The sequence below is a fragment of the Gopherus evgoodei genome, chromosome 4 (assembly GCF_007399415.2).
Source record: "Gopherus evgoodei ecotype Sinaloan lineage chromosome 4, rGopEvg1_v1.p, whole genome shotgun sequence".
Classification (NCBI taxonomy): Eukaryota; Metazoa; Chordata; order Testudines; family Testudinidae; genus Gopherus; species Gopherus evgoodei.
In genome coordinates, this window is record NC_044325.1 from 125,433,291 (window position 1) to 125,458,970 (window position 25,680).

General features: G+C 49.2%; 1 protein-coding gene across 5 annotated transcripts in view; it reads right to left on the reverse strand.

Annotated features, from left to right (window-relative positions):
• Nucleotides 1-6,134: 6,134 nt before the first annotated feature.
• The window catches only part of LOC115650666 (zinc finger protein 501-like), a 1,041,190-nt gene continuing 1,021,644 nt past the window's right edge, over nucleotides 6,135-25,680 (reverse strand). Inside the window, exons 1-5 of one of the 5 annotated variants that reach the window (XM_030560945.1) lie at nucleotides 18,584-18,742; nucleotides 12,288-12,370; nucleotides 8,987-9,233; nucleotides 8,559-8,671; nucleotides 6,135-8,141 (exon numbers count right to left, since the gene is read on the reverse strand). In XM_030560945.1, coding sequence (XP_030416805.1) covers nucleotides 7,087-8,133 — 1,047 coding nt within the window. In that variant the 5' untranslated portion in view covers nucleotides 8,134-8,141; nucleotides 8,559-8,671; nucleotides 8,987-9,233; nucleotides 12,288-12,370; nucleotides 18,584-18,742 and the 3' untranslated portion in view covers nucleotides 6,135-7,086. Of the gene's footprint in view, nucleotides 8,181-8,558; nucleotides 8,672-8,986; nucleotides 9,234-12,287; nucleotides 12,371-18,583; nucleotides 18,744-25,680 lie in introns of those variants that run through there. The other 4 variants (XM_030560946.1, XM_030560947.1, XM_030560942.1 and 1 more) reach the window with 4 other exon arrangements.

Sequence of the window (25,680 nt, forward strand, 5' to 3'; positions counted from 1 at the left end):
GGGGAGCTTCCAGCTGGTTGGGGAGCATGTCCAAAGTAGAAAGGAAACAAGTATGGGGAGAGGTGGTGGTGACCAGGTAGCAGACTAACATGTAGATGGGAGCAGAGGGAGAAAGGCTGGTGTATTCAGATTCCCAAAGGCTAATCCTCACTTTGGGGAAATGGTGTTTGCAGGTGGCTTGCTCACATGGCAGGATGGGTGCTGAGGGAGGGATCTGTCAGAATTGATCAGGTATCTGCTGGCTTTAGAACTCTGAGCTGAGACTAGGACCACATGCCGTGACTGGTGACATAGGGAGGTACTGGAGACATGGCTAGAGAGGGTCTGAATGAGGAAGGAGATAAATCTGTGGGGAGTTTCCTTGGTCACTGTGAAAGTTCTACTCACTGTGGATACTGGTAAACCCACATGGGTGTACAGTTCAATAAAAAAAACCAGGGGCTGAGGGAGCTGTGTATGGCAATTCATATAGTCATGTAGGGGTGTGTGATCAAAATGAAAAATGTCTCTAAGGTTCAGCACCGGGTATACTATGGCACCAATGGCATTGCCACACCAGGCCCACACTCGGAGTCCACAGTGACTACATGTGGGCCCACAAATATGTTTGGTGCTGGGGCTCACAAAAGGTTAATCTGGCCCTGACTGCCCGAGCATTACTTCAATCCCACATTTTTGGGTGGACCTCCCACAGTGGGAGCTGCAGAGCACTCCTCCATAACAAACAAACACACACACACACACACACACACACACACACACACACACACACACACACACACACACACCACTCCTGGTGTTGTGAGGGGAACAGAAGAAAGAACAGAAGAAGCAAGAGACGAAGAGAAAGGAGGGAGGGATGGAGGAAGAGGTGAAACAAAAAAGACAAACCCTAATGTCCCCAGTGATTCTAAGGGACAAAATCCCAGGTGCGAAATAAAATTCTGCCTCCTTAAGCACGTGTTTTCCATGCCTAGAATTCAACTGTCACCAAATGGATCAGACTAAACAGGTTTCAAACCTCGAGGAGGCTCTTACCTTCTAAACAGGGATGGCTGTTTTCTAGTAAAATCACTAAAAGGGAAGGAGAAAACTCAAAAGAGGTTCCTCCTGGAACCCAAATACTCTCTCAGTCCTCAAAGAGAGACCTGGAGAAGGAGACTTGCAGAAGTAAAGCCACAGGGGTCTCTGATGTTTTCCAGGCCCCTCGCCCCTGTCCTGCCTGGCTGATGTCAGCATCTCTCTGTGAGGTCACCACCTCCCCACCACCTTTCACCAATAGTGTGAGGTCCTGCAAAAGGCCTTTGTGATGTCACTGCCACACCCCTCCCTTGCTGTGCTAATGTCCTGCCCCTGCCCAGGCACTTTGAAGGCTTGAGCTACTCCCTGTGGATCACGCCACTCAAGGAGCATTCATTCTAGGAAGCAAGCCGGCTAGACAGGAAAACATCAGATGCTGCTTCCAATGCAACACTCAGTTTTTCAGAAATTAGTCAACTTTATGGCCAGAAGAGACCATTAGAACATCTAATCTGACCCCCTGCATATTACAGGCCTCCTGTATGACACAATAGCTACTTTTGGGGCAAACACATTCCAGAAAGGCATTTAGTCGTTAAATGACATCAGGAGATGGTGAATCCACCACTTTCCTTGGTAGCTTGTTCCTGTGGTGAATCATCCTCACTGTTGACTATTTGTGCCTTAGTTGTAATAGGAATTTGTCTCTTTTCACCTTACAGCCACTGGGTCTTGTTATGCCTTTCTCTGCTAGATTAAAGAGCCCTTTAATAGCCAATCTTTTCTCTCCATTAAGGCACTTCAACACTTCAATGAAGTCACCTTTCAATCTTCTTTTGATAAGCTAAACAGGTTGAGCTCTTTCAATAGCTTACTAGAAGGCATTTTTCTCCAGCCCTCTGAACATTTGGTGGCTCTTTGCTGCCCCAGCTCCAATTTCACAACATCTTTTTCTAATGAGGACACCAAAACTGGAGGCACTATTCCAGTATCGGTCTCACTGATGCCGTGTCACCTCCTGTGACGTTAGTGTCATAATCTGTAACTGTATAGATCACTGTTGTGACCACTGTTCTATATTTGCAGCCAATATTGTAGAAAGGTTGTAGTGTAAGGGGTCTATGGAGAGGTTGTGATTGGCCGATTATAATGATGCTATCTCTAGATGTGCATTATTTTTGTAGCCGATGTTATGAATATTGGCTCTATGCTGTGTGTATTTCAAACTTGTGCTATGCTTCCAGAGAACACCCCAGCCAGACAAGTTGGTGTCAGTTCTGCCAAGTCTGTTTGATGGCCCATTAAGGACCATCAGCTATACAATCGACTTATTGAGAGAAGGCAGATACATTTTGTGACTCAGCAAGCTACGCAGAGACCTGCCTATGGACAGAACTCTAAGGTTTTTCTATGCCATGTGCTTAAGGAGATGTATTTTCCATGCCCTAGTTCCTTGCTGACCCAGAGAGAACAAAGGAACACGAGAACAAAAACGTTCCCCCACAGATTTGAAAGTATTTTCTTCCCTTATTAGTCCTTTTGGTCATGTGCCAGCTAGGTTATCTGAGCTTTTTAACCCTTTACAGGATATTTTATGCTACCTGTAGCTATATGTTTATGACACCCTGTAAATAGCAATCTGCAGAATCTGATTCTGAGTAAGGGCAGGGGGAAGGGAAGTGGCTTCAGCAGTATGCTCAGTTTATGTGAGCATGCTCAGTGCACCATAAGTAGCAAATTCCTACAGATAGTTTCTCACACTACACCTGAGGCAGCATGAGGCAGGGGCTCCATCGCTGTCCAGACCCCACCCAAGAGCAGATCCCCAGGGGCTGCGAGACCTTCAGCTTCTGGAACCTTTGTGTGGAGTCTCTTTTCTGCCCACCTAGGGCTGCCCCGGCAGCCAGGGACTTTCTGAGGTGGGAACTAGCCCCATCTCTGCTCCCTCTCCTGCCTCTGTGTGTCCCAGAGCCACTGCAGGGACTGTCCCACACCCAGGATCTCGATCCTATTAGCACTCACAGAGACCAATCCAGCTACAGGAGAGTGAGCACCCCTGGGAGTAGGGAAGTGACCAAGTCTCCCTGCCAGAGGGTGGACGGAGGGGGGAGAAAGGGAAACAGGTGACATTGAAAGGGGATAAGGAGAAATAAGTGGGGAAAGCAGCGCCCAGCTCTTTTCTACTGCATCACCCCTGAGTAGCTTCCTCATGAGTTCTGGGTAAATAGCCCCCAGTGTCCAGGGTTTCCCAGATCCCCCTGCCTCCCTAGGGAATGCACGTAGGCATCTCCTTCCTGCCAGGCGTGATTACAAGGAGCTGCCTGTAGGTATCACCCTTATGCCATGATTTGAGAAAGACAGCAAACCTTGGGAACATGCATCTGTATTTACAGTCCAGTGTGACAATCCCTGCTCCAGGAGGGGTTTGTTCTCTACTCCTGCTGGATGGGGACAGAATAGGGTAGCAAAAGGCTTGTGTCAGTTTTTGTTGCTGCACATTCCTTAACTTAGAACAGTAATGACTTGAAGAAAATGGAGATTGAATTAAATATACAAATAAAAGTTCCAGCCGCTGTTGCTAAACAATACAGTGATAAAGTTCAGGCCAAATCAGGAAATCAATGAGTTAACAAGGATATTGTGTTGGAATCAAGTCATCAATTTAGTCCAACCATCAGATTAATACAGCTATAAATACAACCCCTATAAATCCTAAAAGAGTAGCCCAAGAAGGCAGGTGCATATTTAGTGATGTTGAAACCCCAATCAGAGATTTTTACGCAGGCAGTGCATCCCAGATTTAGCCACCTGAATAGTTCAATACTGAAACCAAATTATTGCTTACATTTAGCCCACAACTTCAAAGCCAATTACAATTTCTCCTTAGATTTCACTCTTGCGTAGCTAATATTTTTTCTCGCCCCAAAACACGTACAGACCTTATAGAGACATTAGCAAAAGAAGTTCAAAACAGATCTCGCTGAACAATGTATATCTGACAGCTCAATTCCTTGCAATGCTTGCACAGCGGAGGATCATGCATTCTGTCATTTCATGGGGCTATTAAGATTTGGGGAACTAGTCTTCCTAACATCTTCCCTTTGTAGATTTCAGAGGTGTTCACACTCTCACCCTCATTGAGCCGCATAGTTATACCTCAATCTAATAGAAAGTCTAGGAGGTCTCCAAGTTCATAAAAAGAAACAGATAAAAATTAGAAAAAGGAACAAAATGTTTCTAAGATTATAAGGGGTTGGATCTCTGCACCTCTCGGTCTTTGGATTTACACGGGGTAGGACCTGTAGCTCCAATTTAGGAACCAGGTAATGGCACAGATGCTCCAGCATGTTGGGCTAGCAGGCTTTGCAGGTACAGGGAGACTAGTGAAGGCTGCACAGCCTGTTGCCATTGTGCTTCATTCCCCAGAGGGGATCAGGCCAGGGATCCTGGCAGTCAGTCTCTCTGAGGCTATGTCTACACTGGCAGAGTTACAGCGCCGGGAGTTACAGTGCTGCTCAGAGAGTGCTGAAGGGAAACCTCTATTCTGTGTTCACACTGTCAGCTACCCGCGCAATAGTGTGTTCACATTGCGGCACTTGTAGTAGTATTCAGAGCAGTGCACTCTGGGTAGCTATCTCACCGAGCATCTCTTCCACTTCTGCTCCTAAGAGCTGCGGGAAGGCGGAGGGGGTCGTGGGGCATCCTGCGTCCTGTCCCAATCCAGCGTGATGCATTGCTTTGCATCCCAGAAATCCCTGTGCTTCCATCCACATTTGCTGCTATCTTTCAATGGTTGGTGTACTGCACATTCTGCCTCTTTGGGCTGTAGGAATGGATCCTGCACTATTGATCAATCTACTGCTCGCTCTTACTAATACGTCACAAATGGCAGTGGGGTTATTCCTTAAACTACAAAGGCAAGAGGAGTTCATTATTGATCTCGTCACACATAGCAACTATGACATGAGATTGCTTGTGGCATTCACAGAGGTGCTGACCACAGTGGAACACTGCTTTTGGACTCGGGAAACAAGCACTGAGTGATGGGATCACATCATCATGCACATCTGGGATGACAAGCAGTGGCTGCAAAATTTTGGATGAGGAAAGACACATTCATGGAACTCTGTGATGAGCTCGCCCCAATCCTGCAGCGCAAGGACACGAGAATGAGAGTTGCCCTGTTATTGGAGAAGTGGTGTGGCAATTGCACGGTGGAAGCTGGCTACTCCAGACTGCTACCAATTGGTTGCTAACCAGTTTGAGTTGGGAAAGCGACCGTTGGACATGTGTTGACAAAAAAGTGCAGGGCCATTAATTGCATCCTGCTCCAAAAGACTGTGACTCTGGGCAGTGTGTGCAACATTATGGATGGCTTTGCACAAGTGGGCTTTCCTAACTGCAGAGGGGCGATAGATGGCACATATATTCCAATTCTGGCACCAGACCACCTAGTCATGGTGTACATTAATCAGAAGGGGTACGTCTCTATGGTTCTCCAGTCACTTGTGGATCACCGTGGGCATTTCACAGACATTAATGTAGGCTGGCCTGGTAAGACATACGCATCTTTCGGAACACTGGCCTGTTCAGGAAACTGGAAGCAGAGACTTTCTTCCCAGACCAGAAGATCACTGTAGGGGAAGTCAAAATGCCCATTGGGATCCTGAGAGACTCTGCCTACCTCTTAGTGCCGTGACTTATGAAGCCATTCATGGAGCACCTTGACAGCAGCAAGGATTAGTTCAACAACAGGCTGAGCAAGTGCAGAATGACTCTTGAGTGTGCTTTTGGCCGTTTATTTGTGAAGGGAAGAGTAAAAGCTTCACTCAGGACTGGACCATTGAGGCTCAGCACCTGGAGGCTGAATTTGAACAGCCAGAGACGAGGGCTATTAGAAGGGCAGAGCGCAGGGCCATAAGGATCAGGGATACCTTTAGGCAGCAATTTGAAGCTGAAAGCCACTAATATTTGTTGCTATGCATGGGAGTGCAGAGCTTGTAATGCTAGTAGGTGATTGTTATTGGTGCAGACAAAGCACTATGAAGGCTTAAGAAAATTGCCTGTTGCTTTGCAGGGCTCTGTTTGCTTTCAGTTAATGGAATAAAGATTGCTTTCAAACCAAAATGATTCTTTTATTAAAAAGCAACCACCGGAGGAGAGACAGACAAACCAACAAACAAAAACATATCAGTCCTGTACAGAATGGGTAAAAGGTTGCACATCTTGTCTCAAGTAATTTTCCTCTTAACAGAAGATTTATTTTAAAATTTATCAAAATAAATTCCATTTTAAATAGAAATAATTACAGGCCGTACTGGGTCTCTCTTCTCGTGCATGCTATTTCTCTCACATATTCCCCCATTCTAATTCCTTCACAGTGAGGTTTTAATTTCAGGATTAGCCACCCATTTCCAATAGAGTAGGAGGGGGCAGGGAGAGAACTAGAAGAAAACCTGAATCATAATGTAACACTGAAAGTTATCACAGAATCAGCCTCTTACGTTACACTAATTAACTTCATGTTTAATTTCATTGTCACTGATTAACAATTGCTTTGAAATGGGGGGACAATATAACCGTGATGCTCAGGGTTTGTTTTGATTAGGAAAGGTGATGGAGTTTAGGTCAGGTCAAGGGGAAAGCTAATGCCAACCACTGCACCTGGGCTGCAGCTGCACTACAACTATAATTGTCTGTTTACACCAAGATCACTAACTTGAGCAGCCAACGCCATGTACAGCCCTAGTGGATGGAAGGCCCAGGTAGTTTTTACCTCAGTGTAGCTTGTTGGGATCCAACCTCTCTCCCTCACCTCTTCTCCCTGTGAAGAACATTCCTGGCTGGACGGATACACACTCCTACAGCTCAAAAGGAAAAGAGTTGACAGAAAAAAAAAATCACAGGACTGATCCCAAAGAACAGGGATTTGCAAAAGGCAGAAGCAGGCAACTCATCTAGGGGAGCTGAGAGACCACGCTGAACATAGTGCAAAGGTCGCTCTGTGGGAATTCGCATTTGTGATGTTTTAAAAAACAAGCTTTGGCCAGCCGGAATCACGTTCTCTCACATGTGGATTTTCTGATGTCTAATAAGGCTGGAGCTCCGATTGAAGCTTTTCCCACACTCAGAGCACGTGTAGGACGTCTCTCCTCTGTGGATTCTCTGATGTGTGATCAGGGCAGAGCTCTGCTTAAAACTCTTCCCACACTCAGCGCATGTGTAGGGCATCTCTCCTCTGTGGATTGTCCGATGTCTGATAAGGTTTGAGCTCTGACTGAAGCTTTTCCCACACTCAGAGCACATGTAGGGTCTCTCTCCTGTGTGGATTCTCTCATGTGTGATGAGGGCTGAACGATCCATGAAGCGTTTCCCACACTCAGAGCATTCATAGGGTTTGTCACCTGTGTGAATTCTCTGATGCATGCGAAGGGCTGATCTATAACTGAAGCATTTCCCACACTCCGGGCATGTGTAGGGTGTCCATCCACTATGGATTTGCTGATGTCTAATAAGACTTGAGCCCTGGTTGAAGCTTTTCCCACACACAGAACACGTGTAGGGTGTCTCTCCTGTGTGGATTCGCTGATGTGAGATGAGGACTGAGTTATAACTGAAGCGTTTCCCACACTCAGAGCACGTGTAGGGTTTTTCTCCTGTGTGAGTTTTCTGATGTCTAATAAGGCTTGAGTTCCGATTGAAGCTTTTCCTGCACTCAGAGCACGTGTAGGGCGTCTCTCCTGTGTGGATGCTCCTATGTCTGATAAGGTGTGAGCTCCGATTGAAGCTGTTCCCACACTCAGAGCACATGTAGGGTTTCTCTCCCCTGTGGATTCTCTGATGTGTGAGGAGGTCTGAGCTCCCATTGAAGCTTTTCCCACACTTATGGCATCTGTAGCGTGTCTCTTTCAAGTTGATGCTCTCGCGTGTAATAAGGTCTGAGTGGCTACTGAAGTTTTCCTCTGGCCTGTGCTTAGTCTCACAGGCATTTGTTCTTTCTGGGAGTGCACAACTCCCGGAAACATTCCCTTTGGGTCTTCCGGATAATGTCCCATGTGGTTCTACTTGCTTAGCATCTTCCTGCTGGGGTGTCTCCTCATTCTCACTCACCATCCTATCACCTGATGGGAGACAGAGAGAATCTAGACATAGGTCACTCCCTGCACCACAAAGGAAGGAAATCTCAGACAGAGGAATGGAAAAAGGTGTGAACAAACCAAAATATGTGCGGGAGAGATCAAACCTATCAGGAGCTGATTTTCCCCAAACCCTTCCCCAGAGGAGAGAGAGGAAGGAATCTGTTCTGGGTGTGCATCTCACCAGAACTCTCAGGGGAAAGTGAGATTGGGGAGGGACCTGCTGCCAACTGTCAGTCAGGATAGGTTGGAAGCCATAAATGACATCTGCCGAATGATTCCACATCTGCAGGGAACAATCCTGAACTTGGAGGGCTTACAACTTGGAGAGTCTTTGTAGGGCATCCCAAATGTTTCCTGTATTCACGGACAGTTTTTGAGAGGGTTCACCCAATTCCTTACCTGTGCAGACAGCTCTCGGGAGCACTTTTTTTCAGAGCCATAGAGGTCTGAGACCCACAGCTGTTCCCCTTATTCCAGCTGCAAGATCACATCAGGTTTGGAAACTGGAAACCCTGGGAAGGGAAAGAAAACAAGGAAGGTCCATGGAATTTGTGGGATACTTGTCACAAGGAATATTCCATGGTTTTAACCCCCGCTCATTTTTAAGAAGTAACATCCCAAGGCCGGCTTCCTTGGCTCAAAGTGGCAGAAGAGTTATTATTATTATAAATCATATTAATTACCTTAGTGCCTAAGAGCCAACGAACCATGGACCCCTGCTGTGTTAGGCACAGCACAAACCCAGAATAGAAGATGGCCCATGCCCTGAAGAATTTACAATCTAAATAGACAAGACAGACACAGATGGGGGAAGAGGTGGAACCCACCAGCAAAGTGAACCATGTGAAGGCAGAGGGACAGTTCTGATAAACACAGGTATAGATCTTGAGACTATTGTATTTAATGTTATGACTAGGGCCAGTGTTTTCCAGAAATTGCTGCTATTCCTCTGGATTCAACATTCCTATTTCAACCTGTGAGCTCTTCCAACAGGCCCAGCTGAATGACACTCCTCTTCAGAGACTGTTCCTCATTCAACGCACAGAGTAAGTTTGTGCTGTGACTCTGGGCAGACTTAAAACACAACAGGGTTTATTAGTCAACTGAAACACAGCACTGAAAGTATTTAGATTAGGATAGAGAAGCAAAGACGACAATATAGTCCATACTGGCCAATGCCCTTGAGCCACACTGCTGTAGAAAGTAGTTTGGTTTCCTTTCACTGTGCCTGTCCATTTGTTTTCTCTCCAATAGAGCTTCCTGCATCTGCGAGCCCAGTTCTTCCTGCTCCCAAAAACATAACGAGTTCATGCATGCTTCACTCAGCCAAGGGGAGATCCTCCCATGGACAGGTGACAATTATTCCCTTGTCTTTGTCAGGCATTCCACTGATATAGGTTGGTCCCAGCCAGTCCTTAATGACCCATTCATATCACCCCATGACAGCTCCGTGACGAAACACCTCCTGTCTCCTGTTCTTTCTAATCACAGCAATACCAATCACAGAGGGAAACTGAGGTGTGTATTGGCATCATAGAAATATCGCCAAAATTCCCACCTCTGTCACACACACACTGCTCACAGCCCTTGAAGAGAAAGCAAAGCACACGAACTGGAGGTAAGTCCAGTGAACACAATGTAGGAGAGGCTGCAATCCTCAAACCTGGTCAAAAAGGAGAGACATGTGGGTCCCTACCCACAGAGAGGGACTGGCTAAAGGCCTGATACCCGAGGGGCCATTCCTTGAGCACCCCATGAAGGCGGGTCAGAGGCTTAGCTGTCGCAGAACTGTGATATCGCAAAAGCACATTCTGGGGAACTAGGAAATCTAGTGATTCACGTGTAATGGGAGGGAGAATTAAACTCCCCCAGTGTGAGGAGAAGGCTGGGGAATTAAACACTGACATTCAGGAGCAACAGCCTCTAGTTCTTCTGGAAAAGGAGAATGTAAGAAACAAGAACTGGGTCATGCAAACTCAGGAGGGACAGGGTCAAAGATCCCAGGACCCCGGAGGGAAGACAGCTTGTGGCTGCTGCAGATGGGGAGTGGGAGGGCCAAGAGTCTCTCCAAACTCTCACCCCTGTTGACCCCGACCTGATTTTATGATCTTTGACCTAGTCTCATATCTCGTGGGCAATTTTATACTCGCTAAAGATAAAATGTCATTATCAGAAAATTCCTTATTAGCTTGGAACATGCATGGAGGGGCAAGGAGGTGAACATAGATAAATGGGCTATTAAGGGCAGGTCTACACTACAGCCTGGATCGACGCTCTGAGATCGAGCCACTGGTGGTCCATTTTGTGAGTCTAGTTCAGACACGCCAAATCAACAGCAGATTTACTGCAGATGGTCAACCCCTGTACTCTACCCGACTCTACCCCGATGCTCTCCCATCGACCCCCCGCAGCGCACACCCGGCAGTAACTCAACCTTAGTTATGTTCACTCCGGCTACATTATTCACGTAGCTGGAGTTGTGCAGCGTAGGTCAGCTGGCCACAGTAGTGTAAACATAGCCTGAGCTTGCTACAGTTAAGGGCCTTATATTAGGTTGAGGCTTTGTGGGAGTGATTCTGCTGAAGTCTGGGATTTACCTGAATAGGCCTCAGGATAAGGAGAGAATCCCAGGTGATATATTTTGAGTCCACATTTTGAAAAACTAACAAGTAATCACCAAGAAGTGCAATACCCCACAGGATTCTGAACGAAGGGGCGGGCTTTAGCAGTTAGGTTGCTATGCAGTATCTCAGCAGTTGGGTCGCATTCATATATTAGAATTATTAATAAATAAGTGATGTAAATCATGAGTATTAATCCTTGATGCTTAATTATGGACTTCCCAAAGGCCACATATGGGTTGGGGCAGCTATTGACATTACTGTAATCAGAGTAAAGGAGCAGATATGGTATATAGCCATCCTATTACCATAAGAAAGTGGATAAAATACCTCTCTTAGTTACCATTTTTTCATTTTGTCACGTCACCGAGACAGTGTAAACTGAAGGAGGCCTTCTTCTGATGGGCTCCCTTGCCCCTCGATCTTTGTTTCCAGCGGTGTCCATAACTTGTAAGTATGCACAATGCAAGACTCTCTTTACTATACTATGGTGACCAGACCACATGACACTGAATTCCATTTTGTTACCTGTATTTTTCCACAAACTGGACTGGGAATTGAGTTTGGAACAAAGGGTTCCTGCCATACGGAAAAGCTACGTAAGGTGGGGTGTGACATCATCTCTTGGCCTCATTCCCCACACAGGAGAACTGGAAACACCTGAGGAACAAAGACTGAACTGGTCCCAGGGTAAACGAATTTCTAGCTTGTGTATGGAAACTTCGTGGACTACTTGTATCATCAGTCAGGGTGAGAAATTACTAATTCAAATTCTATCCATCTAGTATGTTAGGCTTAGTTTGAGTTTTTGGTTATTTGCTAAGTAATCTGCTTTGATCTGTTTGCTATCAGTTATAATCATTTAAAATCTATCTTTCTGTAGTCAATAAACTTTTTTTATGCTTTATCTTAACCAGTGTATTTTGAATGAAGTGTCCAGGGAAAATCTCAGCTTGGTTTGCACAAGCTTGTTATACATATCTTTCCTATATCGAGCGGAAGGAGAACTATATTAATGAGTTTACATTATACAGATCCTACGCAGTATAAGACAGTATAATTCTGGATTTCTGCTACAGCAGGTGTGCAAGGTTGGGGAGCTAGGAAATTGGCTGATGTCTTCTATCTGACCTTGAGTGGCTTAGGTAAAGCACTCAGGCAGCTTAGTTGGGTGTATGGTGCCACCTGCTGTCGTGTTGGGTGATAACAGGGCCTACAGAGGCTGGCTGAATCTCCAACAAAGCAGTGTGAGAAGGGCCAGCCCAGCTTAGGTGTTAGAGGGCACAGTGGTTCCCCGAAGCCCCCCAGACTGCACCCCAGGGGTGACAACCCATCACACCCTAGATTACACAAGTCTCAGCAGGTTTGTCACACCCTGTCCCCTCCCTTTCTCCACCCTCGATATTTCCTGCCTCCCACCATCTCCAGCACCTCCCACTCTCCTATGCATTTACTGTTCCTCTTCCTCCAAGCAGAACCCACCACCAGCTCCCTGATAATCCTTTACCTGAGCCAGCTCCATTGCAGACATTTCCTTCCCTGTGGGAGGATGGGTTGATCTGGAGCGAAATGTGGATGTTATTCTGTAGCCTGCCAGGGTGAGAAGGGCAATGTGAGAGCATTCAGATGGGGCTTTTGTCCATTCCACAAGCTGATTCCCCCAAGGATTTTTCCCTGCTAATGGACATTCTAGGTTCTGCTACACTGTGAAGCACTGAGTGACCTTCTTCCAGTACAGGCATAACCCCCTCCCACCTGGGTGTAACCCTCTGACACATGGTGAAACCCTCACAGTAACAGAGTCTCTCTGTCGCACTTAGAAAGTTTGCGGACAATACCAAACTGGGAATAAATTGCCTAGAGAGGTTGTGGAATCTCCATCGTTGACAAACATCTGTCAAGGATGGTCTAGATCAGGGGTCTCAAACTCATTTTACCTTAGCGCGAGTGCCATCCTCAAATCCTCCCAGCGAGCCAATGTCACTCATGTCGCCCAGAACCTGCCCCCCAAAAAACTCCACCCCCACCTGCCTAAGGCTCTGGGATGGAGTTTGTGTGGGGGAGGAGGTCTGGGCCAGGGGATTGGGGTGCAGGCTCTGGGAGGAGTTTGGATGCAGAAGGTGTGAGAGGTTGGGCTCTGGGAGGGAGTTTGAGAGGGGGAGAGGGTCTGGGGTGCATGCTCTGAGATGGAGTTTGGGGGATGAAGGGTGTTGGGAGGAGGTGCAGGCTCTGGGAGGGAGTTTGGGGGCTGGGGGTATGGGGGAGCAGTGTAGGTAGGGGATGAAGGCTCTGGGAGGGAGTTTTGGGGCAGGAGGGGGTATATGTGGGGATGAGGTAAAGACTGGCAGGGAGTTTGGGGGTGGGAGGAGGTATGTGGGAAGCGGGTGCAGGCTCTAGGAGGGAATTTGGGGGTGGGGGAGGTGTGGAGGAGGTGGGGGTGCAGGCTCCGAGAGGGAGTTTGGGGGTGGGGTGTGTGGGAAGGAGGTGCAGCCTCTGGGAGTTTGTGGGGAGGAGGTGGGGGTGCAGACTCTGGGAGGCGGGGTGCAGCTCTTACCTGGGGCTCCAAGACAGGGTGGGCAGTGGGGCCTCCCCACGCTTCTGCCCCCTAGCACCGCCCACACAGCGCCCCATTGGCAGCAGGGGTCCTCAGGGCGGGGAGTAGCACGTGGAGGTACAGCCCTGCCCCATCCCTGGGCCCCAGGGAGGGGCGGACAGCCACTGGAACGAGCAGGTAGATGCTGCTTAGCTCCACTGTGCTGCTGGAGGTCCTGAGGGGGGAGCGCCTGGGGGCGACAGGTGGGGCCAAGGGAGAGACCCGACCCCAAGACTGCTGGAGCCCCACGGGCCACACTGGGGAGACCCATGGGCTGGGAGTTTGAGATCCCTGGTCTAGATAATACTTAGTCCTGGCTTGAGTGCAGGAGACTGGACTAGATGACCTCTCAAAGTCCCTTCCAGTTCTGTGATTCTATGAACCAAAGGCCAGAGAAGAGCAGAATCAAAGGAGGCACTCTGGGAGATTCTCCCTGTCATTGTTGTCCCCAAGGCAGCTGTCTCAGGTTTACAAAGTTGTTTGTACAAAGGCTGGAGCATCAGTCTCTCCTGGGAGTGCCCCCTTTCATGGGTGGGGCCAGTTTTAGCTTTTGGCAGGTGTGAACCTGGGTGGTGGGGGGCGCTGAGACTGGGCCTTCTTGCCTCAGCACATCTTGTTTCTTTCTGGGGCTCCCCACTGAGTCCAAATGAGTTGATACTCCTGACAGAGACTGTGAACATAAGAATGGCCCATTGTCAGACCAATGGTCCATCTAGCTCAGTGGCCAATGCCAGGCCCCCCCAGAGGAATGAATAGAACAGGGAATCATCAAGTGATCCATCCTGTCACCCATCTCAGCTTCTGGCAAACAGAGGCTAGAGACACCATCCCTGCCCGTCCTGCCTGTGACACTGGCAGATGAGGTGTTAGCTCTTGCAAAAGCCCCCATGTCTTAAATGAACATGGACAAAGGCATACCTGGAATCCGTCTGGCTCACCTGTGTTAGTATTTAAAAACAGGTATTAGAATGATAAGAAGATGTTTAGACTTTATTGAATGCTTGTGAGTTGCTGCCTGGGTTAACATCTGACCAGTTGCATTGTGACCCTCTGTGGCTACGTAAATCACCAGACGAGAGCAACTTTACCTAGGTGAAGTGCTGATTGGCAACAGAATGAATTACACTCTGCCTGGCAGGAAAGATCCATCAACACCAGATAGAGTATTATGGGATGTTAAAGAAGGCAAAAGACTGTTGTTGTGCTCTTGACTTCCCATTAGCTGAGTTTGCAGCTCAGAGCACATGGCAGGAAGGGGACAAAACCCCCATACAGAAGGAATTGATTATCTGTATGCTGCTTGGACTCTGGGGGGCAAAGTTTCTAGGCATAAGCAAGAGATCCCCAGCTGCTTAGCCAGGGTTAGTCCTAAAGAATATGTAGCACTTGATTATTATAGAAGCTTCTATTACCTTTTAAATTTAAGACTAACTCATCTGCATCTATATGATTACCTGCTTTAGCTTTGTAAACAACTCTCGTTTCCCCTTAAATAAATCTTAATACAGGTTATAACAGGACTGACTACAAGTGTTGTCTTTGTTGTGAGATCTAGATTCAATTGACCTAAGTAAGTGGCTGGTTCTTTGGGACTGGCAGTAACCTGAACATTGCTGGGATTTGTGGTGTAAGGCAGTGGTTCTCAGCCAGGGGTCTGGGGACTACTGGGGGGCCATGAGCAGGTTTCGGGGGAGCTGCCAAGCCAGGTCAGCATTAGACTCACCGAGGCCCAGGGCAGAAAGCTGAAGTCCCAGCACATAGGGCTGAAGTCTAGGGCCTTGATCCCCACCATCCAGGGCTGAAGTCAAAGCCTAAGCAATGTAGCTTTGTGGGGGCCCCTGTGGCATGGGGCCCCAGACAGTTGCCCTGCTTGTTACCTCCTAACACCAACCCTCGCTTTTGTATGCAGAAAATCAGTTATTGTGGTCCACGTGGGCCATGGAATTTTTATAGCATGTTGGGGGGGCCTCAGAAAGAAACAGGTTGAGAATCCCTGGTATACGGGACCATCTGTCACAAAGGTGAGCTCCCCTGCATGGTGAGATACATGGGATAACCCAAAGGGACTGTCTGTGATCCCATGTTAATGCTGTTACAGTGCCTGAAGCGTTTACACTGGATACTTGGTTGATGAAATCTCCATACAGACCTCACAATCAGTTCGGGGTTTGTGCCCTGTTTCTGACCAGTCTGCCTGAAGCTGGTGCTCATGCTCTCGAGTCACTGGAGACAGCGTGACAGAGACTTATGGGCACAATGCCACCAGCAGCAATTTGCAGCACTGCAGAGCAGGCTTTACAGTGACTCAGTGTGGGTCAAATGGTCCTTGGACTCCGTCAAGCCCCAGTTCTCTTCCAGTGCACATCAGCATCCTGGCAACCCTCTAGAGGGGTCAAGGCTGCCGCCCCTTCAGTGACGATGGATCCCCAGCACAGCATCACCCGCACCCCAGGACCCGCCTTGTCTCCAGAGACAGAGGTGAGTGATGGAGGGTGAGCGACGGATCCTGGGGGCAGGGGAGGGAAAGGGATAACAAAACTCACCTTCTGGTGTTACCCCTCAGGAAGGGAAGGTGACAGGCATTGTGGTGGCAGTAAAGGGGGAGGGGAGGGCGTGGGAGCAGGAGGGAGCAGCACCCTCAAGGGCAATGCTGCCAGTGGGTCACCCTATCACATCAGGCTGATAGGGAGCATTCCCTGGGCCTGGGTGCCTGTGAAGGGCTATATAAACCCCATGCTAGCATAGAAGGGGTTAAACTGCTGCTTTAGTCTGGACTGGCCCAGCCCCTCCACACCTGCAAACCATGTCAGGACTGGAGCAGGCATTAACAGGAGACCTACTCTACTCAGAGGGGGGCCACCCTGGGGAGGGAACAGTCTGTGGAGCATCTCCAGCCCCAAAGACAGGGCTGGCAGCATCCGGGGCTCTGGCCTTCACTGAGGGCGGGTGGGGATCCCTGGAGCTCAAAGCAGGAGCAGGCTGAAACTTGCACTGGAGACCCAGTAAACCCTGATGGGGACTGAGACACTCCCAGGGCCCCCAGAAGTAAGAGGGGCAAATATCCTGGTGGGACTTGTCCACAGTTCCCCGCCCCCACCGTTTCTTTTCTTTTCTTTTTTTTCATTCCTTTACTGACCCTTGTTTGCTCTTTTGGCTGCCCAATTGGCTCTTTTTCTGTTTCACCTGGTGTCCCGAGAGAGGAAGAAAGTGCCCCGAGGCCTCAGCCAGAGGGTTGAGCCCTGACACACCCCTGGCTTAGCGGTTCTCTGCCAGTAGCAGCAAGGGAACCAGTGTGGGGCAGGATCTCTGTCAGCATCAGTGCACTGCCCAGTACAGTGATGGGGCGTGATCTGGGTCAGGGTCAGTGCAGTGCCAGGCACTCTCAATCGAGGTCTCTGAAGTGCCCAGCACAATGGAGGCAGAAATCTGTGCCACAGTCATGTGCTGCCTGGCACAAAGGGGTCCGTGATCTCAGTCCAAGTCTCAGTTTTACCTGGCACAATGGGGGGCCTGATGTCAGACGAGGTCTCTGCAATGCCCAGCACAACAGGGGCACAGATCTCACTTGGGGTCTCCCCAGCACCTGTCACAACAGTGGAGTCTGACCTCTGTTGGGGTCTCTGCAGCACCTGGCAGAACAGGGCCCAGATCTCAGTTGGGGTCTCTGCAGCTCCAGGAACAATAAGGTCCCTGATTTTATTTGCCATCTCTGCAGCACCTGGCACAATGGGAGCTTGATTTCACATGGTGTTGATGCAGGGCCTGGCACTACAGAGGCCCAGAGCTCAGTTAGGGTCACTGTAGCACCCAGCACAACAAGGTCCCTGCTCCCTGCAGGGCTCTGAGCAGTTCCTGGCACAACCAGTGCCCCAAATTCGGGCAGGGTTTTGTGCAGTGCCTGGCATACTGGGGGACCTGATCTCAGGCAAGGCCTGTACCATGCTCAGTACGATAAGAGCCCTCATTTCAGGCAGACCCCTGGGGAGAAAAGTGGGAAGATTTTCAAGAATTTGATATCAGTATTTCAGAACTGAGGAGAAAATGGGGCACAAACCAAATATTTGGCAACATAAGAGAGAAGCACCAACATCTGGGGAGATTTTATGTCACCATTCAACAGTTCAAGAAAAAAAAAGGGAAATTTGAGGGGATTGTACAGGGATATTCAATCAACAACAGAATGGGATGGATTCTTCTTGCCTCACATTCACATGGCCAGCAGGGAGTCCTGGGTGATGTGGCTTTCACAGGAGAAAGGAGTGGGGCTAGAGCCAGGAGATCACTGGCTGTGGGGAGGGGCTGGCAGTGGGATCTGGGAATGTGACTAGCAGGTGGTGGCAGTGGCAGGGGGGCTGCTAGATTGGGCAGGTGGGAGAGGGAAGGTAGTTGGACTGGAAAACCTGGGGCTGGGCCATCTAGAGATGCTTGCTCCTCCCTTCCCTTCCTGGGCCTTCCCATGCCCTGTTACCAGCAGAGAGTGGCCCCCCTAGCCCAGCCCAGAGGTGTCCCTGTCTCAGGGCTCCCCCAGCCTCTGCCCATTAACCCTGTGCCCAGTTCAGCAATCACTCAGGGGAACGATTTCCCACCTAAGCAAGGACAAATCACTGCAGGTAAAAATGGGGGGGAAACACCCCAAACCTGACATTTGAACTGGACACTGGCGAAGTGCAGAGAAAATGGGGCACAATTGTGGGAGGAGAACAGGGAACTTCTCAGGCATTTGGGGGAACAGGGGGGGTCACCCTGGGTATTGCTCGTTGCTCTCTAGAGAGAAAGGGGGCAAGACGGGAGAGGATGGGGGGTCCCCACGGGAGGGGGCAGCGGTAAATCCGAGGGGATCTCAGCCCCCCCCTTTCTCTCCCCGCTCCTCGGAGGTCACCAGCTCTTCTCCTCCCCCGGCCATGTCCGGGCTGCACAGACATTTTCCACCCGACCCTTTTCCCAGGTCTTCCCCCCGCCCCAGCCCGGTCTCACTCCCCCCCGGCACCCGCTGCCCAGCCCCAAGCTGGGAACCCAGTGGGGGCTGTTCCCCTCCCCCCGGGCCCCCAAGGCGAAGCCTGGCCAGGCCTGGGGGAGTTGGGCTCCTGCGGGGACAGCAGCTCCGAGCCCTCCCCGGGCGCGGCCCCAGGCAGCAGATCCCGGCGCTGCGAGATACCGGGTCCTTCACGGACACTGGGGCAGAGTCACCGCCCGGCCCCGCCCACCGGTACCTGAAGGCTGCAGCTCCGCCCCCGGGGCGGCTCCAGCGGGAGCAGGGCCCGGGCCGGGCACGGGGTGGTTAATGGATCTACCTTGCACAGACCCGACTGCTCCGCCCGCGCTCCCAGATCACAATGCAGCAGCTGATCACACTGCCCCCCTCCCCTCGATCTGCGCATGCCTAGAGACGGGAACCGCAACCCGGAGAGTCAGGAACTACATTTCCCAGCCTGCCCCGGGGCGCTTCCGCCCTCTCCAGCCCAGGTAAAGGGGGGGGGGGCTCAGCAGGTGAAGTTGCGCATGTTCCACGCTAGCTCCGGTGGGGGCGGGAGAACAAAACTGCTGCTGCCGTCTCCGTGTGAGTTGGACCCGGGCTGAGCAGCTGCTGCTCCCGGATCTGTGCGGGGGGGGGTCCCGGCATTAACCCCTCCGTGCCCGGCTGAGGGGGTTTTCTCCAGTTGGGACCCGCCCCCTGGGCAGCCCCGGGCTGTGCCTACCCCAGCCCCGTCCTGGAGCCCCCCATGAGTGAGAGACCCGGGGGTGGGGGGACAGAGACTGGGGCCCAGTGGGCGGGGGGCAGAGTATTAAATTGCTCCCCATAGCAATGTGCTAATCCCGGGCACTGAGCATGCTCAGTAACAGCTGCTGAAGCCGCTGCCCTTCTCCCTGCCCGTGTCAGCCGTAACGTTCCGCTGAGTGCTAGTTCCAGGGGCTGGAAAGGGGCGATGGGAGCAACAGGGAGCAGGGGGGTGCTAGGGTCTGAGCAGGAAATTGATGGTCGGGGGATGAAGCAGCTGGAAGCAGGGTTAGGAGGGGGCTGAATGGCAAAATCAGGGCTGGGGGGAGGAGCAGGAGTTGAGCTCGTGGGGCGGAGGGGGTAAGTCGGGGTTGCACAAAGGAGAAGGACATTGGGGAGGGAAATTCGAACTATTTCTGTGCAGTCAGGAAATTCCCATGGGGGAGGTAAGTTCACTGAATCCTTTCCTGTTTGTGCCACTTCCTCCCACATACAAAGTCTCTCAAGGTTTTTCCCCTTTTCTCTCGTTATCGTACGTGGCTATAAAATCCAGGGAGATTCTCCCCAAATGATCAGCTCTCTAATCTTCCCCGATATTGCCCTGGTCTCTCTATACTTCTTAAGTGTCAATTTAAAATCTCTCCAATGTGGCAGTTTTCCCACCCATTTTATCTGCAGCGATTTGTCCTTGTTCAGGTGGGAAATTGTTGCCCTGAGTCATTCCCCAGAACATGGCTGCCCCTGGCGTGGGGATGGGATGGGATGCCCGTTCTCTGCCAAGGTGGGGACAGGAAGAGCATGTGTCCCCCATGGAGACTGCCCAGACCCCAGTTTCCCAATCCCACCCACTGGCCCCAAACTACCAACACAGTTTCCTCCAGTCCTCAGTTGCCAGTCACTTGTCCATCACCTGCTGCTTCCCCTTCCTTTGTCCAGGGAGCCTTCCAGCTCCCCCTCCCCCTTGCCCTTTTAAATCAGCTCCTTAAAGGGCTCCCTGCTGCCCATGTGAATGGTGGCAGTGGGGGGAACCATCATTTTGTGTTTCTGTATTGGACAGTCACATAAAATCCAGTCAAACAGTCCCCCTTTTCCCTTTAGTCATTTAATAGCAATATAAAATCCCCTCAGATCTTGGTGTTTTTCTTCATGTTGTCAATTGCCTACCTTGTGACATGTTTTCTCTGCAAATCTCAAAGACTGATATAAAATACCCTACACATTTGCCCCACTTCTCTTAGTTGTCTATTTCTAAATGAATATGCACTGAGATTTTTTCTCTAAAGAGAAAATGCAAAGAAAATCTGAGATTTATAGCTTTCCTCAAATTCATGGATATAACGTTTTCAAATGTTGCCCATTTCCGCTCTATTCATTTATCAAATATTGATGTGAAATACACTCAGATTTTACCTCATACCAACAACTGATTATAAAATCCCTCTGATTTTTCCACTTTCCTCTCTATAATTGGCAAAAATAGATCCAAAATCTCTCAGATTTCCACCCTTTCTCTTTCATTTCTGAACATTGATCTCAAAGCTCAGGATTTCCCTCTTTCTACATCATTATCAAATATCAATTAAAAATCCTTTCATGTTTGGGGCTGTTCTGAATCCCAACAACTTCTCCTTCCTTGGAGGGAACCTGTTGCCCTGAGTCATTGTCCATCCTGGAGGTGGCAGGGGGTTAAATTGCCCAGTGATCATCTTTCCCCTCTCCTTTGAGAATCATTTGTTCCTTCCTTAAAATGTTTGCCGATGAAAGAGACCAGCCACACATTTAAGATTCATCAAAGCCAGAGGCCTCCCCCTGTTTGGGGGATCAGTGGTTCCCAGCTGGTAACTGGAGAGGTGGCTGGACCCTTTTTCTTTTCTCCAGCTGACATGGGATGAGGAGGTCACTCTGAATGCAGCGTGGGTCCAGAAGTATCCCAAAGCCACAAATGGTCGCTGTGAGGGACTTCTTCCCACATTGCTAAGATGTAGCCACCTTGGGGTGGATCCATGGTGACCATTATTTGCTAGTGACAGGGCATGGACATGTCTTACCTTTCTGCTGAAGGGCAGGTGGTGGTCCTAGGCAGGCAGTGAGTTCCCAGTTGGGATCCCTGGCTGGTGGGGGGATCCCTTTGGGATTCCTAGCCTGACAATGAAGATCTGGTGGGGGTTCTCTGGCTGGTGCAGCTCTGAGGAGTATTTGGGGTCTCTGGCCAGGGATTCTGGGGGTTGGGTCCCAGGGAATATATGGTGGGACCCTGGCTGGGTGGGTTTGGGTACGGGGGGTGTTTGGGGCCCCTGAATGGAGGCTCTGGGGGCTGCTATTAACCATGCTCTTTCTGTGTCATCAGCTTGTGCCAGAATTCTGGCTCCAAGCACTTCCTGGCATTCCCCAGCCAGGCCCACTCACCATGATAACTTTCTATCCACTTATCAAACACTGTGAGGTGAAATGACAGATTTTGCTTTTCTCCCCTCTTGAAAACTGCAGGAACTTCCGGTTTCGTAGGGAAAATTCCTGCTCCGATTCCTTATCCTAGATCTGAGGGGTGAGGGAGGTGGGAAGGGGTTTAGCACTGCCACACTATGACACTATCTTCCACAGCATTCTGGACTCATACTTTCAGAAATCTGGATTCATTGAGAACATTGTTAATCCAGAGTCACTGTATGGAAAGACAAAGAGTGACTCCAGATGAACAGTGGGGCAAATGAGATTCTCCCTGTGAGGAGGGGCTCTCATTAGCTGCTCTCCACAGTGAGCTAAAGGAGGGAAGGCTGCTCAAATGCTCTGTCCCTCTCTGCTCAGGACATTGGGGTTCAGCTTCCTGGATTAGACGCTGCAGCCTCCATTGTGATCTGGGAGACCAGGCTTAGCAGCTGCTGCTCCCCCAGCAGGGGTTCTGTGCTGGGAAGTGACCTTAATTAAAGCTTCTTCTCTGCCCGGCCCAGGTGACGACTTTCTCCAGCTGGTACTAGCAGACCTAGGCTCTGTTAATACAAATGCTGAGCCACAGACTCCAGGTAACAGACAGACCTCAGAGAAAGTACTGGGGACTGGCAAGAAAGTGACTCTGCACAAACAGACCCTCCCCCCCCACACACACACCCCATTTCTCCTCCCATTAGTAGTTGCCAGGAGAAAATCCAGGCATGGGAGAGCAAAGAACCAGGAATGGACTTTCCCAGCCAGAGGGGCAGGGAGAGAGGACAGGGGAAAGAGAGACTGAAAGGGGCAGTGAGAGAAATGAGTGGAAAGAGAGATTTCCAGCTCTCTAGTCCACCCAGACACATGTATTGCAGCATCCCTGGGCAGAACCACTTTCCAGTGAACAAGAAAAGGATCAGACAAAGGAAAAACCAGTTCCTGACGCCATATTCCCCCTACTGGGGTGTGGCTGCCTGGGGTCAGAGTCCGAGGGAATACCTCACAATGATGCCTTTGGTTCTGCTCTTTTCTAGCATTGTCTTCAGAGACAAAGGGCAGGTCTACACTACCACCGGTCAACTCGAGTACTCCATTGCCTCAAGGGGGAAATGGGGAGTCAGTGGATTAGCAGCAGCAGGCGGATGCTGCAGTAAGTCGATCTAAGTAAGCCGACTTCAGCTACGCTATTCTCATAGCTGAAGTTGCGTATCTTAGATCAACCTCCACCTCCAGTGTAGACCAGGGTTTTGTTACGGGATGGAGGGACGGAGAAGGGAGGTTAAAAATCTCTCTCTGGACTTAGCCTGGCAGGAGGGGCCAGGTCTACACTGTAATGAAGAGATCGAGCATTTTCTCAGCATGGCAGAATCTAAGATGTCTGTCTGCAGGGAAAGGGCCTGGGGGAATCGTGATGTGAAACTAAAACCTGTTCTGAAACCTCCACAACTGCCCTTCTTGCCTTGCCAAGTTGCAGAATGACGTCCATGTTTCGCTCTAGCTCATCCCATCCTCCCATGGAACATAGCAGAGAAATGACTGCAGTGGAGCCAGCTCAGGTAGGGATTATTGGGGGGTTGCTGGTGGGTTTCTGCTGGAGGGAGAGGGCCAGCAAATACACCGGAGATGGGAAGATTTGTGCAGTCTGGTCTGGAGGCTGAACCGGGGCAGGAAATTCACAGGGTGGGGAAGGGAGAAGGACAGATTATGGCAAACCTGCTTGCAGTTTTTTAATAAATGGCCTAGACTCTAGGAGCAGATTCATGAGATTAGGAGGTTGAAAGGCCCTCGTTTCTGGAACAGAAAATAACCCACCTACATGGGGCTAGGAAAACTGACCAGACTCCCGGTGCTGGAGCCTGACCCGACTAACCACCGGCTGCTGTGAGATATGAAGGGGGCACCCACCAGTCAGACATAGGGGAGATTCCCCTCCCTTCGTATCCAGCTCCTCACAATGAGGAGGGTGTTGGGCTTCCTACCAGGGAGCTCTCCCTGGACTCTGCCAGGGGCTCCATCTCCTTGTAAGGATATTTAAAAAAAAGTTTATATTAAACATGGTTTATGTGAGAAATGATTTATTGATTTATTAATACTTTATAACTTAAGGTTTATGTTAGAAGTAAATTTGTAACGATTTATTGTTAGAAATAGCTGTGTCTGTGTGAAGCCTGCTCAAAAGAGATACTTTGTCACCTGTTCTTTAAGTGAAACTTGGTAGTCACTACTTGAATTTGTAATGGCCGCTGTAAACGTCTAAATTGGTCAATTGACTCAGTGCGCGAGCCGTCAATTGACCCTATGCCTCAGGCAAAACTGTGTAATCACTACGAACAGAGACCCCCACCTCTGTAAATTCATTTTTATCTAAAGACAGGGAGTGTCACACCCCAAAAGACAAAGAGTGTATGTGAATGAGTGCCTAGTTTAAATGAATGAATGGTTAGGGAGTTACCAGCCTGAAAAATGCAGTGTCGGCCGAAGAAGGTGTGAAGTGGAATCAACCAGATGACCCCTGGAGGGCGAACTGGAATCCACCCCAAGCACCTAACAAAACATCTGACAGAATGGAGCCAGCCACCTGCTGATTGATCTAGCAACAGCAGAATGAAACAACTCCCATGAACTAACATAGGGAAAAATCCCTATAAAACTGGACTCTGAAGACAGAGGACTTTGAGTCTATGGTTCTGCTGCCAGCCTCCCCGAGCATCAGGGGCACCTGACCCGGACTCAGCTCCACTCTTGTGTACAGGGTACCTGGCCAGTATTCTGTCACAAGCAACTTTAGGCTGGTATCTATAATATCTATACAGAACTTGTATGAATGATTGTGTGAATGGAGATATATATATATAATCTCCAAAGTAATCATAGGAATAAGTAGCCAAACAACATTGTTTGCTGTTATTTTATTTTATTATGGTGTTGACAATAAATGTGACAAATGTCTTGTCCCCTTTAATAAGATCCTGCTGGTTTTTACTGGTCTAATATAATTGGTATAACATTTTGGTGGAGAATAGCGAAAGGGGGATTATTAATATTTTTGCCTCACTTATTGTAAACCAATCTGTGTGCACACAACCGGCTCTACAGAGCACGGTTCTATTCTTGGTTAACAAAAACCTGCTGGCCCCCATGTGGGTAGCAGAAAAATAAAGAGCTCATAAAATTGTTAACAAAACCTGCTGGCCTCCGGATAAGTAGCAGAAAACATAAAATTGTTAACAAAACCTGCTGGCCTCCGGATAAGTAGCAGAAAACATAAAATTGTTAACAAAACCTGCTGGCCTTGGGATAGGTAGCAGGAAAAGAAAGAAAAATCAGGGGCAACAAGAGGGTCTCAGGGACCAGACAGTGCTGCTCGCTGAACAAAGTTAAAAATGTTTAAGAAAAGGCAAGGGAAAACAGTCTCAGAGGGAGGAATTGAGTCAAAAGTAGCTTCTACCTCACCTTTTATTAAAGAAATAACGCCCTTTCAACAAATCCTTCAAAGATATGGGCACAGTCCTTGGACTGAACAAGCCCTTGCAGATACCCGCACCATTTCGGACCTAGAGGATAGATTGGCCCAATATATCCTCATATGCAAACCCCTAACTGCGGCAAAAAGAGACGCCGCAGGAATCTGGCTGCTATGGGAGGCTTGTAATAACAGCTACCTCCGACTAACAGCCTGTAAAGAGGAAAATATATTTTTAATAGAAAAAATATCCCAATTAGAAAAAGGGGTGGAAAATTGGAAAGTGATGGCAACAAATTCTCACAACCAAATGGAAATAATAAAACAAGCGTTACAGGAAAGTAAATGTAAAGAACGATTCCTGACGGACCAAATTACAGCCTTCACAGAATTAGAAAAAGAAAATCAGGCTTTGATTAAAGAAAACCAAATCCTACAAGGCATGGTTAAGAAATTAACATTAGAACAGGGCAAAGCCTCAGGAAACCATATCCACTGCAATTCTATTATTAAGCAGTTGAAACACAAATTAGGTTTTGCAACCCGCCAAGTAGCGGCTGTCACATCAGGAGAATGGAACCCAACCGAATGTAAAATACAATCGGATTGGGACACAGATATCTGGGACCCCCCAGAAATTGGACAGAGATATCTGGCATGACCCACAAGAGGGTCTTGTGGCTCCGGTAGCAGCCATAGAATGG